Consider the following 18,985-nt stretch of genomic DNA (forward strand, 5'->3'; position numbering starts at 1 on the left):
ACTCCTTTTAAGTTGATCCCAAATAGGGACTAGTGAGCTCGTTCTCCGGGTGGTGGATAAGATTCTCGACGCTCTCCCAGTCCACAATGTCAAACCTGACACTGAAGACGCTGAAAACCCCGTTCTAATGTCAAAGCACCTAGGGGGCAAAGACCGTTTCCGCCAGACAATGATGTACACCGCAACCATGCCTCCGGCCATCGAACGCATAGCACGCAAGTATCTCCGCCGCCCAGCAATCGTCACAATCGGAAACGCCGGCGAAGCCGTCGACACGGTCGAGCAACGAGTCGAATTCATCGGCTCTGAGGACCGCCGCAAGAAGCGTCTCGCAGAAATCCTCAACTCCCGAGAATTCGCGCCCCCGGTCATCGTCTTCGTCAACATCAAGCGAAACTGCGACGCCGTCGCGAAAGACCTCAAGCACCTCGGCTGGCACGCCGTCACCCTGCACGGATCTAAATCCCAGGACCAGCGAGAGCAGGCGTTGCAGCAGTTGCGCGCTGGACAAGCGGATATCCTCGTTGCGACGGATCTGGCTGGTAGAGGTATCGACGTTCCAGACGTTTCGCTGGTTATCAACTTCAATATGGCGACTAGCATCGAACAGTATACCCACAGAATTGGTAGAACTGGGCGAGCCGGGAAGAGCGGTGTTGCTATTACTTTCCTAAGCAATGACGATGCGGACGTTATGTACGATCTTAAGCAGATGCTTATGAAGAGTCAGATTTCCAGGGTCCCGGAGGAGTTGAGGTTTGCTGCTTCCATCCTGCCTTCCCCCAAAAGCGATATACTTACGAATGTGGGTTTTTTAGGAAGCACGAGGCGGCGCAAAATAAGCCTACACGATCCAGCGGTGGGTCCAGGAAGGGCACTGGCCCGACGAATGGAAATGGACCGAGTGAGGAGAACTCGCTTTTGCAGGTGCCCGTTGGGAGGTGGTCGTAGTAGCCGGATTAGTGTCTTATACTAGAGGATAGCAGCAATCCTTGATGTGGTGGAATGGGATAGCACGAGTTGGGTATTGTAGGATAGTTTTAGCTTTCAATTTGTAACTTGGAAACAAACCTCATAAATTGAATATTTACTCCTTCCATTTTGTGCACTTTTTTCTTTTACACACACTTATTGGAGTACCGTATTACAGTACGATTCCCCCAGTGAGACCGCAAAGTGCATGCAGTCTAACAGGTACAGAAACTGATACACGCATGCAGGCTGACATCTTCACCTCAATGCGGGGAAAGGACATTGTTCACCCATCCCCACCCCTCGTGGGCGCTGTAAAATACAAGGAAAAGGGGGAGAAAAGAAAAAAAGAAAAAGAAATGTCCGCCAAACAATAGTCCCGAATCCTTCAATCATAAGCGTGAGGCTCAGGGTGGAGTTCGGCGTTTTCAATCTTCCATCTATATACCAAGTGTACGACTCCCACCCATTGAAGACGATCTCGCTCAGGATAACTCCTGATGGAATTCAACTGAGGAGGGTGTGGGAGGTAGGCAATTGGTTGTGGTTATGTTTTGTTTTCGTTTTCGTTTTGTTTTGTTTTGTTTGGAAGGGGGGTTGATGGTTATTGTATTGTATTGTATTGTATTGGTTATGTACAGTACGGTATCGTGCCTAAGGAGGGGTGTCGATGTTGAAGAAGGGTCGGTCGGTGGTGCGAAATTTAAGATTGAAGGGGGGAGGGAAAGTAGGTTCGACCACCGAAGTGGGAAACACAAAAAAAGGGTTCAGGGCATACAGTAGACTATCAACCCTCACCCACTCGGTCCAATCCGATCCCAGAAATCCTTTTCTTTTCTTTTTTTCCTTCTCTTTCTCCTCTCCTCTCCTCTCATCAAGATCAAGAACGTTTTTTCATACCCTCTGTTCACTTCACTCCCCTGACAGAGAAATTTTTTTGGTCATATTGGCGTTCGAGAGGAAACAAAATCGAGAGTTTTATATATATATATAATTAATACTCTCCGTTGGAAGGCACGTTACGCTGTCTGCTAACTTCGTTTTCGACCTTTGGTTTGAAAAAAAAAAAATTTCGTCGAGGGTTGGGGATGGTGTGTTCTGATGGTCTCCAGTGTTGTCCGATATTTTTCATGCCCGTTGCTGCGGGGTTTTTTTTGTAGATAGCTTCAATCTTATTTATTTATGTAGATAACTTTCCTAGCATAGTAGAGGAGAGGAGTGAAGAAACGGTCTGATCTAGACGCACTTAGCTTCGTTCTATTTTTCCCTGTCCTTCTGGAACGGCTCTCGCGCGAACCTGGGATCCCCCCCTCTCCACCTACACACATCCTTTCCTTCTTGCCCTTGCTTCCTCCTCCTCTTCACCTCTTTTCCTCCAGAAAGGCCCCAGAGTTTCCACCTCCTCTCTTCCTGTGTCTCTCGCTTCTTCCCTCCCGCCGTGCCTCCACCACTACCGCCCCTTTCTAGGTCCGCGAGCCAAGGAGAAGAGAAAGAAGGGGAAAAAAGTACTGGCACTCGAGTGCACAACCCTCACGACAGCGGGCCTTCCCATACAAGTACTATTTACGGGCTACAGCTACCTGCATACCGCACACGCACCCACGCGCGAACTTCCCTGCGCTAACCCCCCTTACCTCCTTACGAAGCTGTAAGAATAGGAGGAGGAACACATTTGAGGCGGGGGAGAGGATGTCTTCGATTAAGAATAAGCGTCAACAGGCTCGGAACGAGCGCATACTTCAGGACCTCATAAAAAGTGTTCCAGGGAATGACCGCTGTGCGGATTGTGGAACTAGGAATCCAGGTTCGTTGTCTTGCTGCTCTCGATGCCCGTTACCTTTTTGCTTTTCTTTTCTTGGTTTCGTCAGGAGGTTGGAGAAGGGGAGAAAAACAGAAGAAGAAAACAAGCTACGCGCAGATTTCCTTCACTTCGTTTTACTTTTATATATATATATATACTGACGGCTTTTTTTTCTTTCTATAATAGCATGGGCTTCTTGGAGTGTAATTTACTCTCCCCTCCCACCTTTTGTTTTCGTTCGCTGTGTTTGGCTTACGGTGTAATGCGCAGTTGGGGATATTCTTGTGCATACGATGCGCTTCGTTGCACCGGAAGCTAGGGACTCATATTTCAAAGATTAAGTCCGTATCGATGGATATGTGGACGAACGATCAGATTGATGTATTGCTTCGCTTACCCCTTGTCCCCTCGTCTTCTGCTTGGGTCGCGGTTTGGTTTGGGTCTGATGGTTATAGAATATGCGATCTAGAGGGAACGTCATAAGTAACACCATTCATAATCCCGACGCCAGCAAGCACCCCGTCCCCCTCAACGGCGAGGACTCGGATAGTCTTATGGAACGGTATATACGAAACAAATACGAGTACAAATTGTTCATGCGGGAAACTGCGCAGCCGAAGAACTCATCTACCTCATCTATATCCTCTGGTGCTTCATCGAGCACGGGTGGTCTGTCTTTACCTTCGCCTGTTTCGTCTAATGCTTCCTTTCCTTCATCTAATGCTTCGGCCTCCTCGTCCCGGATAACAGCTCCCCCGACTAGATCTGTGTCTGCTGGATACGTGGCATCGAGAAACCCACCAGTCCGTACCTCTTCTCCGTCGTCGTCCTCTTCGAAGGTCTCCCAAGTTCTCGGGTTGGGGTCAATGCCATACACTGACGCTCGACAGGCGCCCCCTGCCGGCCCAGTGGTTTTCCCGCACGGAATGGTTGTGGCCCCGCCGTACCAAGAGCAGCTGCAGAGTCTAAAGGATATGGGTTTCAAGGATGAACGGAAGATCATGGAGGTTCTCAAAAGCGTGAACGGGAAAATCATCGAGGCTTCGGAGATTTTGTTACGACTTGGGAACAACAGCTCGCCATCGGATAACCCACCGGCTGGGATTAGCATTCAGAAGTCAGGTGGGAGCGTGAATCCGTTCGATGCTCTGGACCGGGAGTTACCGCCCCTACCACCTGGTGCTACGGAGGTTGGTGGGATTAAGCCGCAGAACGTACCCCCCCAGATAGTGCCGCAACAGCAACAGCAACAGGTTTCTATGGGGTATCAAAATTCGTATCAGACGCGGGCACCTGCCCCGGCTACGAGTTATGGAAGCGGGCATCAGTGGTTCGACACTCAGCAGCAGAGCCAGCAGCAAGTTAACGGAAATACAGCATATGGGCAAGGACAGGGTTACCAGGGGTTCGCCCAGCAGCCGCAACAGATGCAAACTCCGCAGACAAATCCCTACGCTAGCTTTACTACCAGTGCTGTGACCACCTCCACACCGGCGACCGCCGGCTCTGTAAATATAAATGGGGGAATCGGCGGTTATAATCCCTTTTTAAGTGGCTCGGCCCCACCGATTCAGAAGCCGTACAACCCCCCGACACAACCACCGGTCCCGCAGCAGAATCCATATCTGCAGCAGCAGCAGGCTCAACAACAGCAGCAAGCGCAATTACGACAACAGCAGTTACAGCAGCAGCAGCAAGCTCAACAACAGATCCAGCAACAAACTCAGCAACAAGCCCAGGCTCAGACACGAACCCAGATCCAAGTCCAATTACAACAGCAACAGGCCCTCTACGGCTCACAGCAGCAGTGGTCACCTGCTCCCGCCACGCTTTCGTACCCCCAACAACTTCAAATGAACCCGTACCAATCTAACCTCCAAGCACAACAACCACCAATCCCTCAGCGTGTTGGCATTGATAAATCTTCAATTTTGGCGCTATACAACTATCCTCATCTGGCTCCTCCGCCTAATAATAATCCCGCCCAACAACAGCAGCAGGAAAGCCAGGTGCCTGTTTCTAACGCTCCCCAGAGCCTGGCTACCACGTTCGCCAACGGGGGGGCAGCCCCAGCACCAGTGACCCACGGAGCGGGTAGTAACAACCCGTTCCTCCCATCTGCCCCTCCAGTGGGTGCTGGCGGCGGTCGAGGTCACATGAGTCAGGAAAGTGTGGATTTTGGAGCATGGCAGAGTGGGCGACACAGCCCCGACGCTTTTGCAAGTTTGTCGTTCAGGCAGTAGTTTTGATAAGGGAAAAATATTTTCTGTCTCGTGCGGGGTTGCTTGGAGTTTTCTTAGTTGGATGTGCTATATATATACCGCTTTTTTCATTCTTTTCTTTGTTTATGTTACGCTCATTTTCACTTTTCATTCTCTCCATTTTTTCATTTTCATTTTCATTTTCATTAGGGCTCGGCAGGAGAAATTGTTTTGGAGATACCTTAGCTTTTTTGTAATGGTGGAAGCTTTGCTTCTCGTTTTCTTTCTCCTTTGGTGTCAATTCGATCAATGGGCATGGAAATTTGAAATGGATTTCCGGAGGGTGATAAGGGGATAATAAGCCATGGGGAGGGGGGGTATATTACAATATAGTATAGTATGTGGTATAGTGTAGTGAGTGGGTGAAGCAATGGCATCTAGCTGTGTGGACTGTGGCTTAGTTGGTAGGTGTTCGGGGATTTGGCATTGATGCATATTTGGGGGATGGAAGGAGACATGCAGGTCGATGGTATGGGTTGGTAGTGGCGGATGGGGCCTGGCTGACTATCGTATATGGAGTCGGGAGCGAGATGGTGGGGTTAATCTACTGTGATGTATGGTGCCCAGCAGTTGGAAATATATTACCATCTTAGCAACGTTGAAGTGCGAATATGATGACCCGTGAAAATTTCGGGGTGAAATCCTCATTTCGATGGCTGAAACGAGTGACCCTGTGTGTCCTCACAGCCGGGTAATCCTAAAGCTAAGACTAGAAAACCGGTTCTTCAAATACAAAGTTACACAACGCAAAACCAACAACCACCATCCTCCATCTACCGCACGAACCCGCGAATCAAACCAATAACTCAATTCCACCACCACCACCACCATCTAGACCAACCACCAACCGGTAATGGCATCAAAACACCCCCACCAATCCACCACCGCCCCCCCACTCCCCCCGAACCAAACCCTCTACGTTCAAAACCTCAACGACAAAGTCCGCAAACAGGACCTGCGCACTGAGCTGTACACCCTCTTCTCCACCTACGGCGTGGTCCTAGACGTGAACGCGCTTAAGACCATGAAGGGCCGCGGACAGGCACACATCGCCTTCAGAGACGTGGCGGCAGCGACGCAGGCGATGCGCGCGCTGCAGGGCTTCGAGTTCTTTGGGAAGGAAATGGTATTGTTTCCTCCCCCCCTTCCGTTTTCATGTTAGTTACTAATTAGGAGGGGGTTTTATCATTATTTCATTTGTAGAGGATATTCTACGGGAAAGGTAAATCGCATGCTGTTTCGAAATTGGATGGGACGTATAGTATGGCTGCAGCTGGGGGTGGAAGCGGGGGGGGTGTGGGGGAGGGGGAGAAGGTGCCGTTTGCGGAGTTGCCGGGTGCGCCTAGTATTCCTCCTCCTCCTCCTCCTCCCGCAGCAGCAGCAGCAGCAGCTGGGGTTAAGAGGCAGAGGGATGAGGAGAGTGGTGAGTTTGGCTTTTTTCCTGCTTTTGGAATGTTGGGTGGGATTTTCTGCTAATTTTGCTTACGGTAGACGAAGACGAAGGGGAGGAAATGGATGTTGAGGATGATGATGATTGATTAAATGCCTTTCTTTTCTTTTCTTTTCTTACGGTTAGATGATCGCTTTGACGTATTGATATCGTACTTGCTGAAAACATAAAGCGGCTTTTCTTTTCTTTTCTTTTCTTTTTGTTTCCCCTTTTTTCTTTCCCTTTTATAGCCAATAGGATTGGATGGGTGGATGGGCGAATGGATTTATGCATGGGAAGTTGTATTAATATGGGGAGGGAGTATGATAATGTGCTTGCTTGACTGCTGGTGTGTATGTATATATCATCATAATATTATTATCATATAATATAATACAAGGTATCATGGTGCATTTCATCGTATGATACCAGGTGAATGGAATTGAATGGTGATTTCACGGTGATTTATCAACATAGATTAGCTTCATGAGGATTGTTATGATATAATAATAATCGTCTCCAGCACGATCTCACCTTTTTGTCCCCTTCTTTTTTTCTTTTTTTCTTTTCCTCGTCATCTTGATATAATACATTCCATACTGTGGGACTCGTGGATGACCACGTAGTCAATTATCGTAACGGCCGGAGGACTCAGGCTCAAAATATGAGGGCCCCAACTCGTATCATACGGTACGAGTACGGGTGGTTTGTATGATACTCTATCCTGAAAGAACAACGCCCCCCCTCAACAATCAACTTTACAGAAGAGGTCTTTCACAATACCCTAAATGGTAATCATGTAATCTCGCTGGCAAACTGTTGTATCATACCGGTATGCATCATTTCCCAAAACAACACCCTCATCTGGTCTCAACAGCGAATCACAAACACTCACTCGATACCAGTGAATGATGGCTGAATCGTTTTTTCTCTTCTTTCTTCCCCCCCCTTTTTTTCACCCTTTCTTTCTTCTTTTCTCATTATAGTACAATAAGTACAATACAGCCACAATAAATCCAAACTCCTCTCCTACATAAATCCCACTTTTTTCGCTAGTTACTCAGTCCTTCTTGGCATGCCGCTTCTTCGGCTGGTCGGGAGGGACAATTGGAGGGCTGGGGGGAGACCAAGAATCGACGGGGGACAACGGACTCATCGAGTTCTTGTGGTACTCCGCCCCGAGGATGGTCGGCAGGGCCATCGTCGTCCCCGGTTTCGGCCCGTCCAGCTTCAGCTCCCACCACCCGCCGTCCGGGCCTGGTGCGAAGATAGTTGGTGTGTCGCTCTCCTTGCCCTTGCCCTTGCCCTTCTTATCCTTCTTCTTCCTATCCTTCTTCCTATCCTTCTTCTTGCTCTTGCTCTTCCTGTCCTTCTTGTCCTTGCCCTCCCACTTCAGCAGCTTCTTTATCTTCTTCTCCAGGCTCTTGAACGGCTTGCTGGGGGCGTTTCCCCTTGGCAGGAGGGTTGGTGCATCGTGTGGGTGGTGAGGGGTGGGGGTTTGTGCTTGTGTGCCGTTGGTATTTGCAAGGGATTTTTCTACCGGGGGGATTGGTTGTGTGAGGGTTAGGTATGGGAAGAGGAGGAGGAGGACGTATTGTGGGACCAGCATTTTTGCGGTTTTTTCGGGGGGGGGGTGGAAAGAGCTTGTCTCGTGTGGGGCGGTCGATCGCGGGTGGGGGAGAATGGAGGGTTTTATACATCGCTTTGGAGAGTTTTGACGAAGCTTTGCTGTTGGATCTGGTATCGGGGTATCATTACGCTCCTTGCACGGGCGAGTACCGCTATTGTATCCCTGTTCTGGATCTGCGTCTCGTCACGGTTATACATCTAATTAGGGATCATGTTCGGCTTGTTACCATTTTTGGAAAATCATGGTATTTTTGAAAACAGATGATTTCTCCATGGACTAATAGGTTTGGCTTTTGGGTTAGAGTGGAGATGATAGCTTAGTAGATGATGCCCCTCGATCCATCCTGGCCGAAGGAGAAGGTAATACGGTAGGAATACCAGGAACCGTAGGAAAAGTTGCAACGTGTCTAATTTCCCTACCCCATAACTACTAGTGTTCCTGATACCCTCTCCTTAGGCTAGGATGATATCGTGGGAGGCCTTCTATATTTTAGCCTAGAAGCTAGACATTTTTTCTAAGCGTTATGATAGGAAATTAGCTATGATATTTTCGGAAAAAGGGAATCATGATATTTCTAAATGGTACTTGCCGAACAGGCCCTAAACCGCTTTATCACATCATACACCTAGTGGCGCACGCACGGTATTCGTAGTCCTGGCGAGGCCTGGAGCTGGACCGGAGTCGCAAGCTAGAAGAAGATAAAAAAAAAAAAAATCCTTCATGCATCTGACTGAAAAAAGCTACCGTCAATCGATATAGACCGTCCGGAGCTCTCGAATACTTACCTCGGCGAACTTCCTGTGTAGTATCGTATGTACTTGCTATCCTCATCTGTGATAGAGTATCCGTACCTATGGTGCCTGCAAGGGGCAGCGGGTGACGAAAAAAAATAAAAAATCCCCCCTAGTAAACCAATCGGGGAGCGCGGGGTCCGCTACAGGGATACCGTGCCTATACCTGCACCTAACTAGTGATGGTGATGCCAGCGGGGGCGTGGTGCCTTTATGTCCAGGCCGTGCTTATATCGTGATTCTCTGGGCGTCAGCCATGTAAACAAAAACGTAATGTAGATCATGGATAATCACTCGCGATAAGACTGTATTGGAACTTTGAGAGTGGGAAGAAGAGTTACGGGTTTGAGCTTGTTTGGGTCTCTTCTTTTAACGGAGGGTGAGTGCTTCTAGGGCACGTGTTGGGGTTCTCGTGCTATGCGCGGGCCCTCTTGGTGAGGCTTATTTAGGCGGGGGGGATTTCCTATCGTATCATAATTCAACCTCTAATTCAGTGCTCTGCACTGGAGTGTCGCCGTTATTGTTGGTCAGGTTGACATCAACCCTTGCATGTCCCAGGAGAGCTCTAACAGCGGGAGCCACCCCAGCTCCGCTGTCAGTGGCAGTGGAGCGCAACCATCGGCATCCATCTCATTGACGCCAAATATCCCCTCCTTCAGTAGAAACCCGATCACACCACGACCTCTCCTCCCAGCTTCATACTGTGTAATACCGTCGTGCCATGGCCCGTGCCAACAACGAACTGGGGGTCACCCAGAAGAAGCCGAACCTCAGCTTCCCAACCTTCGGGGGTCGTAACGGCTAACGAGGTAGAAGGTCCCGATATCCAAGGTTCACGTCGAGTATTCCATCCGTAAGTAACACCCGTAAGAGGGGGCCCTTTTCCCGCGCGCGATGTGTCGCTCGTGTCGGCCATTTACTGGACAATCAGCGCGGGGGCTGGTAAAGGGATCCTCTCCCCATTGTGCCACGTCAACTAGTTCATAACGTCGATACCCTTCCTCCAATCCGGCAGCTCGACCGCCTCCCAAATCCCCACACCGCTACCCGCCGGGGCACCATGTCATCGTGCCTCACGGGTAACGAGTCTATCGCTCACTCCACCACCCCCCGGAGGAGCCAACGATGGATAAGCGTGTCCAAATCTGAACTATTCTCGGAGACGCGTCCATGAGGCGAATAGATCGTCCGTCCGACTACTCATAGAATTTACCCCCAGGCTGGCTATATAACAGCGCATCGACCGCGACCTCCAAGCCCGCCCATAAAAGTTCCACTTTGCCGTTGACCGGGTTAACTGTTAAGCGAGTGATAATAGATGATCTGGTCTTGACGGGTTCTGATTGGAACGGGAGGGACGGAAACCCCCTGCTCATTCCCACGGTACATATCATACGATAAGCCGGAGTAACATGCATCGCAGTGAGATACTGTGGATGCCAAAGAGATGACTTCAAGCTGCGGTGGTTAACCTAGGGCTCACTTTCCCCCACTCGGGGACCATAGCCCCTGAATCACATTCGCCCACAATATCTAGATAATAATATGATACGAACATCCTAATATGATGCGATACCAACTTCCAATTTTCAACAAACCCTAACTACTGGGCAAGTATTTACATCCTTCAGCAAAGGGGAGTGTGAAAAGCAAAGGGGAAAAAATCAAGTATATCATACTAAACGTGAACAGAGGAGTGAAAAAGAGTGAAATAGAGAAAAGATAGAAGAGTAGAGGATAGAAAAAAGGACGCAATTGCCACAACTTTTGTTACTACCGCACACTGGGGAATGAAAAACCACCGCCGCCGCTCTCCTCTTCCAGCTCCTCAGTTCAATAGAAACGCTAAAGAAATAAATATATGAAGAAAGGGTCGAAAATCTAGGAAAGTAACCCACAAATGTGTACCTATACAACATTGAAAATCCTTTTAAGGTTGATGATAAGTTGCCAATCGTCCTTCGGGACTTCTTCTCTAAAGTGAGTTTTGAGCGTATCAATGGTGACTCTGGAAATCAGTGAGTAGAGAGTGTCCTTCTCTTCCAATTGTCTTCCGTACAGGGGTTGGTTGGGTCCCTCAATCTTGACGGCTACAGATGGTTGGCCTCTTTTGCAGATGGGGATGGCTTTGTGATTTAGTTCGATGCTTGTACTGTATTTTTACCATCCTTAGTATGACGTGAAAAGGAAGAAAGGGGATGGGTCGTACACTCTGCCTAGAGAAATTGTTTCCATTTCACCGGTTATAGGATTCTTCTTTACTGCCGCGATGGGCGTTCCGATACGAAGACTACCCTCAACGACATCGACGCCAACGACGATGGGGTCTTTCTTGTTGAAGACGGCAACAGGGTTAAGGATGCATGGGAAGACGGCGTTCGCGGCAGATTCGCGCTTCCTTTGCTCAGACATTTCCTTTTCAACAATGTTAATTTAGAATCATTTAATTTTAATGAAAGTGGAGTGGGTTGAACCTTTTTGTATGCTGTGAAGGCGTCGAACAAGTGATAAATAATCTCCGCTGTGAAAAGCTTTACTCCAACTTCGTCTGCATATGCTTGCGCTTCTTTGTCGACCTTAACGTCGAAGCAAAGCATTACCGCATACCTGATAAATGTTAGTTGCGCCACCTAAGCAGAAATAGTAGCGGATGGAGAGGGAAATCTTACTCTTTATGCTTCTCCAACATTGTCCCAGCCCGCATAACGTCACGTTTGTAAACGGGGCCAATGGATATAGTAGAGACGGGGATTGAGCTGGACTTCAAGAACGCAAGCAAGGCTTCTAGCGATCCTAGGGTGGAGGCCTGTACAGCGACACCTGCGCCCGATTTCGAAACCTTGCTGAAGAGTTGTTCAAGATCGCTCATAACTTCCATTTCTAGATCTTCTTCGTCGTCGTCAGGGCCGACAACAAGTAGCCGAGAACCGGCAATAGCATGTTCTAGGTCGTTGGCTGCAATCTTCACACCCAAAGCTGCCTTGACTTCTTTGTGGTGGACATATTGTGACTTGATGCGCAGCTCCTTTAATGGCTGTGGGGTGAGCAGGGCTCGAATATTTGTTGATATAGGTCCGTTAAGTCCACACATTACTATCCGGTCACCCTCCCGCAGTACACCGTTGGAAAGGATAACGTCGATTGTCGTTCCTAATCCTTCGATAACCTTGACCTCTAAAACGGTGGACTCAAGTTCAGAAAGGTACATCAACTTCCCGGCCATACGTTGCTGTGTTAGAGTAACAAGAAGCTTCAACATATCCGGAATGCCCTCTCCCGTGTGAGCAGAAGTTGGCACAAAGGAGACATATTTGCCCACGTTCTTGTTCTCGTAAAAAAGTGCTGCATTGAGACCATTTTCCTGGAAAGCAACGATGGTCTTCTCGAGACGATCCTTAAACTCGTTCTGAACGGATTTCTTCTGTTTTGCCAGGGAGTCCTGAAACCCGTTATTAGGGATGGCTTTCCAGTCGTACAAACGATCGATCTTGTTCAACGCCACAATGAAGGGCGTTTTTCGGTCTCGGAGGAGGTTGAGGGACTCGATAGTCTGAGGCTCCAGCCCGTGCATGATATCAACAACCAGAATTGCAATGTTGCACAACGAAGAGCCTCTTGACCGAAGATTAGTGAAAGATTCGTGCCCTGGTGTATCAATGACCAAAAGACCAGGCACTTTGAATTCCATTTTACCATCCTAAAGATGTTAGTACCATTTTACCCACTTCCAAGAAGCACGGGCGTACCTTGTTCACCACAGCGGTCTTCTGCTTAATAGCGTCCATTGGGAAGTAAGTAGCACCAATCTGTTGAGTAATACCACCGGCTTCACCTTCTTGGACATTGGTTTGCCGAATCTTATCCAGAAGCTTGGTTTTACCAGTGTCAACATGACCGAGAATACAGCAGATAGGAGAGCGTAGATTTTCGACTGAAGCAGCCGCCTTTGCTTCGTCAATCTGTTTTTGTCGACGTGCGTGTTGCTCCTGTTTCCTCTGCTCCGCAAGACGCTTTGCGACTGATGCATCGACGAGCACTTCATCACTACTATCGCTATCCTCTTCCTCATCGGCGTCAGGCGACTTCTTTGAAGGTCCCTTTCCATCCTTTGGAGGAGCGGCTTTGGGCTCTTTGGCTGCTCCGTTGTGGGAAACGTAAGTAAGTTCACGTGCCAGAGTGGCGATTTCACAGCAGAACCTACCTGGTTTCTTGGAAGTCTCAACCTCTTCCTCCTCAGAGCTCATGTCCCAAGATTCCTTGATGTTGCCATCCTGGTCAAATGCCTCTTCCCAGCTGTCAGGCACATCCTCCTCTTCTTTCTTAGCAGCAGCAGCAGCAGCTATCTAGGTGTCAACACTGCAATGTTAGGAGGCACGATCAAGGAATTTACCTTCTTCAGCCTCCTTCCTCCGTTCTGCTTCTTCCTTTGCCTTCCTCTCGCTAACTAGCCGCTCTTCTTCCTTCTTTTTTTCTTCATCACCCTCAGCCTTTGACTTACCGCCGTCCCCCTTTCTAGGCTTCTTTTCATACTTCGGTTTCTTCTTTTCTACCGCAGGACCACCCTCAAGACCTTCCACTTTCATGCCCGACTCCACCATTTGCTGAAGCCTCAATTGCGCCATTCGTTGTCTCTCCTTTTCAGCCTTGGTCATGTATTTGCCCTCTTTCTTCAATCTTTCGATTCGCTCCTTCTCCTTCTCCTTCTTCTTCTCCTTAGCCTCAGCTTTCGCTCGCTCCTCCTCTTGGCGAATTCGCTCCTCCTCTTCCTCTCGCTTCCTCTCCTCCTCCGCGATCCTAGCAGCCTCTTCTTCCTGTTTTCGCCTTAGCTCCTGCTGTTTCTGTAATGCTGCCAAAGCAGCAGGAATTTTCTTTTTTTTCCCACCAGCAGGGTCCGGCACAGCAGCCGACGGGGCCATCGGTTTTGCGGCTACTTCTTCCTTCTTTTCCTCAGCCTTGGTCGGTTCAGTCTGCTTCTTTCTCGCGGCCTACGGTATAATTAACCACCGCAAAAAGTATTAAATAAATAAAAGAGTAAAACTAAACCTGTTCTTTCTTTCGCTGCTTTTCCCTCTCCTTCTTCTCCTTTTCCTTTTCCTTCTTTGTCTTAACCCTGACCTCCCCATCTGCACCCCGGACCTCATCCTCTCCTAGTTCCTCGGTCTTTTCCACAGGTGCGGCCGCTGCGGGAGCGTTCTTCCCCTTCTTTCCACCCTTCTTCACAGGGCCAAAGTCATCCTCTCCAATTTCTATAACCTCAGTAGGAGCCTTGGCGTCGACCGGAGGTGTAGCAGCATCATCGCCGTCTTCTGTAACCTCGTCGTTAAGGGGCTTGACAGCTTTGCCTTTCTTTTTCTTGTTGTCCCGGTTCTTCTTGATCGCGGCCATTAAGCCACCGCCTCCAATGTCATCATGCTGAGCCGTTCCGGGTTTGCTATCCGTGGCAGCGGCGGCTGCTATAGGGTCGACAGGGGCCTGGGTATCTATGTCGTCTTCCCACGAATCATCGTGGGCCTTCTTTCCCTTCTTTCCTTTCGCCATCTTCTTGTTTGGTGCAATAATTTATAGCGTGGTTATTGTTGTAGTTAGGTGGTTTGTATTATGTTGTGAAAGCGGAGGTGGTAAAAGGGCGGTTATGAACTCTGCGTTGGTAGTGGGGGTGGAGTGCGTTGCAGTTGCGGTTGCGGTGAGGTTGGGACTTAGATAGTGGGCAATATTGACTGTTCAAAATGCCAAGACCTAGTGCCTCCAATACTGATATTTACCAATTGTGATACGAAGTTTACTCGAGCAATGAAAATTTATTGACTGGGCACTGGCAGCTGATTGGGAAAGAAATTCCATGGATTTTTCGCAGAGGCACATTCTCAGCATCTAAGAAACCCTATCGTGCAGGCAGCAAGAGCTCATGGAAAATTAACTAATGGTAAATAGTAGAAGGATAGTTGGATTACTCTAACTAGCTTTTATCTGCATTATCGGCCTAATAATACCGGTATGGGGGGCTTGTGATAGTTATTGCTTGTGGACCGATGATGTTGCCAATAGTAAACATAGCACTCATTCTAACAGTTTCTTTTAAATTAAATTAAATTGCCCCGGTGGACAGACACAAGATGTTTAGAGAAATACGGGCGCTAGCTCCTCTTTATCTAAGGACCAAGACATCCAGAGGAGTATTATCATCATAGCTCAAGGATCCATATCAAGCTCTAGAACATCTACCCGCACGAATTAATAGAATATTTTGGAATTTTGAATAACAAATTTCCATTTGCAAGCTCAAGATATTAAGTAAAATCAACTATGTATTGGGCGCAAGTGATTGAAAAGTCACGATAATTATCTTTTGTGATATCCACCTTTCACGTCTCCGCCAGCTACAGCTCCCTCATCCTATAATCGTTTGCTAGAGAAGCATACTAAAAACAATATCACCAAACTCACAGCACAAAGGGTATCGCTCCGTATTCACATTAATTATGGCGAGAGCCATTAACATTCTATTCAATGTAACAGGGATCAACCCCGTCCAGGATATTCCGCCTAGTCCTTGTCTGCAATGCTCTGCAGCCTCTCTTCGATTTCCTCCTGAGTCAATTTTCTGAACCCAGGTTTCCCATCTGCACCAACGACACCGACCTCGACCTCCCCACTCTTGAAGTCAACACTTAGAACAGAACTCAGAGCCGAGATTCCTGTTTCTACGACCTCCTTCCAATCACCAGGAGCATAATCCTTATTCTTGAGCTTCTTTTCGAGATGGTTGAGGGCTTCCTGTTGCTTGGGTCCCGAAGAAGTAGCTTTATAACCGACATAGTAGCCAGCCGGATCGGTTTTGTAGAGCTGAGGACCCATCTCATCGTCGACGGATATGAGGGTCATGGAGACACCCAACGGACGCATGTACGCCTAGAACAGACTTAGTATTGAACAAACACCGGATGACTTAGGGGGCGTACACGTTGGGTGTAGACTTGGTTGATATTCGCCAACCTCTTTGAAAGCACATCACAAGGCATCTCATAACCATATTTGTACCTAAACTCTGCCGCCTCCCCACGAGCACGAGAAACTGCGGCACGAGCATCGGCAATAGACCCAGTCATAACGCAGCCAACAGAGGGTGATAACTGGAAAATGTATGTAACAGAAGAAGGGTCAAGAAGTTTATCCTGCACAACTTATTAGTACACCGCTCCCCGACCATCGAAAGCAAGTCACCAGTAAAACGTACAGGAACTTTCTTCTGAGAAATCACAACCGCGCAATCTTTTCCTCTAATACCGATGGAGGTAATATTTGCTGCTGTGATGGCCTTAAACGCATATTCTACCAAATCAATCAGCTTTCTGAGGCTCAACACTACATCCCCCACATCATTCGATGATCTCCTTGCTTATCAAACCGTAGTCTCGATAGAATAACTAACCGACTTGGTATAACCTCCCCTGATCCGAGAAGATGGTAATGTGTCGATCAAATCCGGCGCTCCCTATGATTTCGCCGGTTAGCACTCAAGTACCCCTCCATAGCTTCCAGATAATTTGCGAATCAAGGCGAATCGGGCAAACTAACCAGACATCTTGACGGTCTCCTATTATCGAAGATAAGATACAGTATTTCGGGATGGGGATGAGAATCCGATGGATCGTTTGCTAGTGGCGGGGGATTGGCGATAAATCACGCGTGGTCGAGGTTGAAGGTGATCCGCTTGTCCTCGCCGCTCTAGGAGTTACTGTTCTCAAGTGAATAACCCTAACCCTGTTATAGAAAGTGATGTTCGTATATGAGTATTTCTTATGATATATCATACTCAAAGGCTTCATCCAGAATGCTTATTCCCCTTGCCAGACCTATTTATTGTTCTTGTTCGCGTTATTCTTTTCCTGGTTCCTCTTATTACTCCTATGTGAAATGATTGATCTTTGTTTCCCGCTTTCTTGCTAAGAATGTCATGCCTAAAAATCTTTCTATACAGTTAGGTTATATCTTTGCTTGCATTTCAGTTAACCCAATCATTACCTGAGATTCTACTGATTATTATTACTCGTGCAGCCGAGATGGAGCGAGACACCTAAGGCGATAATTTCCATACAAAGTGTCCAGCTTTAATCCAACCGCATGAGTACCCCTCCCTTATAAGAACTAGAATGTACTGCTACAGAAAGTGTCTTCATATTGTAATTCATTGTAATAAGTGACGCAAAGAGTAAACACTGCTAGAAGAAAACAAATTTTAATCACTAACCTACTAATACCTAAATACTAGGATTAGATTACCACCACCCCTATTAAGAATTCTTAACAAGATTACCATTTCTATACTAGCAATACCAAGGTAAGAAATATTACTAATATCATAGCTCAAGTACTTGAGATAACTCAAGTTTTCTGGGATGATACAATAATAAGAAAGGAGAATGAAATGTATTAAACAACAATAGATATTATCTTTCTTACTTTACTGATAAAATATAGATTAAAACAATCTGTTTAGTTCTATTAATTATCCTCTGTCTCTGCTACTGCTCTAGTGATTGAAATTTAATTCCTATTTGGGAAGACCTCAATACCGCAAACTTTTCTCATAACTCTTCATGTCTGATCCTCCACTTAGAAGGAGGACTAGGCTAGAACTTTCCATCTTTCCATCATGTTAGAATACTACTTTTACCTTCTCTCCTGAGGTCTACCCTCTTGAGATCTTCTTCCCACCTTTGCCAACATTGTATGATGTTGATTCTTGTTTCTACTGCATTTTTGCTTCAGTCTTACTTAGTATTTGTAATGGGGATTCCATCTGGGAAGATAGATTTCAAGGTTGCGACCACACCGAAATGAATTCTTTTGGGAATAAATATAATAAAATTTCAAAGTCTTAGCAGTAGAGTTTGAAGAAACAAAACAGTAAAACTTAATATTGTTAAGCCACAGCATTACGCAATTAAGTTCTGATCTTGAGAGGTAGTTGATTACCAGAGTAGAGAAGAATTCTAATATACTTAAGTAGATTTCATATACTGCTAGTTGCTCAGCATCACTACTCAGCATTTATGAGAGCCCAACTCCTTTGGGCTGTCTAGCCAACCTCTACGGATTGGACCAAAGAGCCTCTGTAGTAAACTGGACTACTCTGTAGTTTGCTAACCGTAATGGGGGCTCCCTCTGAGAAGATAGATTGCGAGATGGCGACTGTACTGAAATAAATTCTTTGGCAAATGGAAACAATATAATGACTGTCAGTCTCGACAGTAGAGTTTGAAGAAAAAAAACAGTAAAACCTACTATCGTTAAGCCACAGCTTTACTCAATTATGTCCTGATCTCGAAAGGTAGTTGATTGCCAGAGTAGAGGAGAACTCACATACACCTAAGTAGATTTCATATACTGCCAGTTGTTCCCTATTACTAGTCTGTATTCATGAGCACCCAACTCCCTTGGGCTGCCTAGCAAACCTCTACGAATCAGACCAATAATGCTTCGTAGCGAACTAGACTGCTCTATGGTTTTACTGACATCGACTTGATAGAAGTGGTTTAGCCGCTGCATTTACAATGCAACTGTAAGAGTAAAAATTCTTCATATTATGGACATGTCAGTAGTGAACTGCCATGTCCGAGTGGATGCGATATCAACTATGGAACTCTCTACACATATACATGTAGTCTTCTCCAAGCATCCGCTGTTCTTGAACATCTATCCTGCTCTATTCTATTCTATGTTATTCCAGATAATGGCCAAGTATCATGGTTGTGGCTTGGAATGGAAAAGGTTTTCACATGACTCATAATTATGAGACATAGGTATGTTATTGTTTCATGCATATGACTCATTTGGGTCACATGACTTATTATGTTATAATTTGTTATATTTCACACATAGCTCAAATTTGAATCATGAGACATGTACCTGATGAGTGTGCCTCGCAAGTATGCCTTGTGGGTATGGCTTGCACATATGATTTATGTTTTGCACATGACCACATTATGAGGTCATGTGTTTTGCACATGTGATCACTTTGGGTCATATGACTTGTTTATTGCATTATGATTGGTTTGTGGGTTTTCACACATGACCTTGCTATGAGGTTATGGGTTTTGT

General features: G+C 47.0%; 4 protein-coding genes; 2 read left to right on the forward strand and 2 right to left on the reverse strand.

Moving 5' to 3' along the window:
• Positions 1 to 2,359: 2,359 nt before the first annotated feature.
• Positions 2,360 to 5,395, forward strand: GSTUM_00009926001 (uncharacterized protein). XM_002840980.2 has 6 exons: positions 2,360 to 2,776; positions 2,960 to 2,976; positions 3,044 to 3,154; positions 3,229 to 3,442; positions 3,524 to 3,612; positions 3,664 to 5,395. The coding sequence occupies exons 1-6, from the start codon at positions 2,662 to 2,664 to the stop codon at positions 5,014 to 5,016; spliced, it is 1,899 nt and encodes a 632-aa protein (XP_002841026.1). The 5' UTR covers positions 2,360 to 2,661; the 3' UTR covers positions 5,017 to 5,395.
• Positions 5,396 to 5,802: 407 nt separating this feature from the next.
• GSTUM_00009927001 (uncharacterized protein) lies at positions 5,803 to 6,806 on the forward strand. XM_002840981.2 has 4 exons: positions 5,803 to 6,160; positions 6,238 to 6,313; positions 6,425 to 6,457; positions 6,526 to 6,806. Exons 1-4 carry the CDS (start codon positions 5,888 to 5,890, stop codon positions 6,570 to 6,572), a joined length of 429 nt encoding a protein of 142 aa, XP_002841027.1. The 5' UTR covers positions 5,803 to 5,887; the 3' UTR covers positions 6,573 to 6,806.
• Positions 6,807 to 10,447: 3,641 nt separating this feature from the next.
• Positions 10,448 to 14,532, reverse strand: GSTUM_00009928001 (uncharacterized protein). XM_002840982.2 has 8 exons: positions 13,928 to 14,532; positions 13,275 to 13,869; positions 13,086 to 13,223; positions 12,631 to 13,019; positions 11,554 to 12,581; positions 11,359 to 11,491; positions 11,094 to 11,299; positions 10,448 to 11,036 (listed from the first exon to the last, which is right to left on the reverse strand). The coding sequence occupies exons 1-8, from the start codon at positions 14,420 to 14,422 to the stop codon at positions 10,793 to 10,795; spliced, it is 3,228 nt and encodes a 1,075-aa protein (XP_002841028.1). The 5' UTR covers positions 14,423 to 14,532; the 3' UTR covers positions 10,448 to 10,792.
• An 819-nt stretch (positions 14,533 to 15,351) lies between these two features.
• Positions 15,352 to 16,570, reverse strand: GSTUM_00009930001 (uncharacterized protein). XM_002840983.2 has 5 exons: positions 16,460 to 16,570; positions 16,314 to 16,376; positions 16,119 to 16,213; positions 15,844 to 16,056; positions 15,352 to 15,793 (listed from the first exon to the last, which is right to left on the reverse strand). The coding sequence occupies exons 1-5, from the start codon at positions 16,464 to 16,466 to the stop codon at positions 15,428 to 15,430; spliced, it is 744 nt and encodes a 247-aa protein (XP_002841029.1). The 5' UTR covers positions 16,467 to 16,570; the 3' UTR covers positions 15,352 to 15,427.
• Positions 16,571 to 18,985: the final 2,415 nt, after the last annotated feature.

The sequence above is a fragment of the Tuber melanosporum genome (assembly GCF_000151645.1).
Source record: "Tuber melanosporum whole genome shotgun sequence assembly, scaffold_63, strain Mel28".
In the NCBI taxonomy this organism is placed as follows: Eukaryota; Fungi; Ascomycota; class Pezizomycetes; order Pezizales; family Tuberaceae; genus Tuber; species Tuber melanosporum.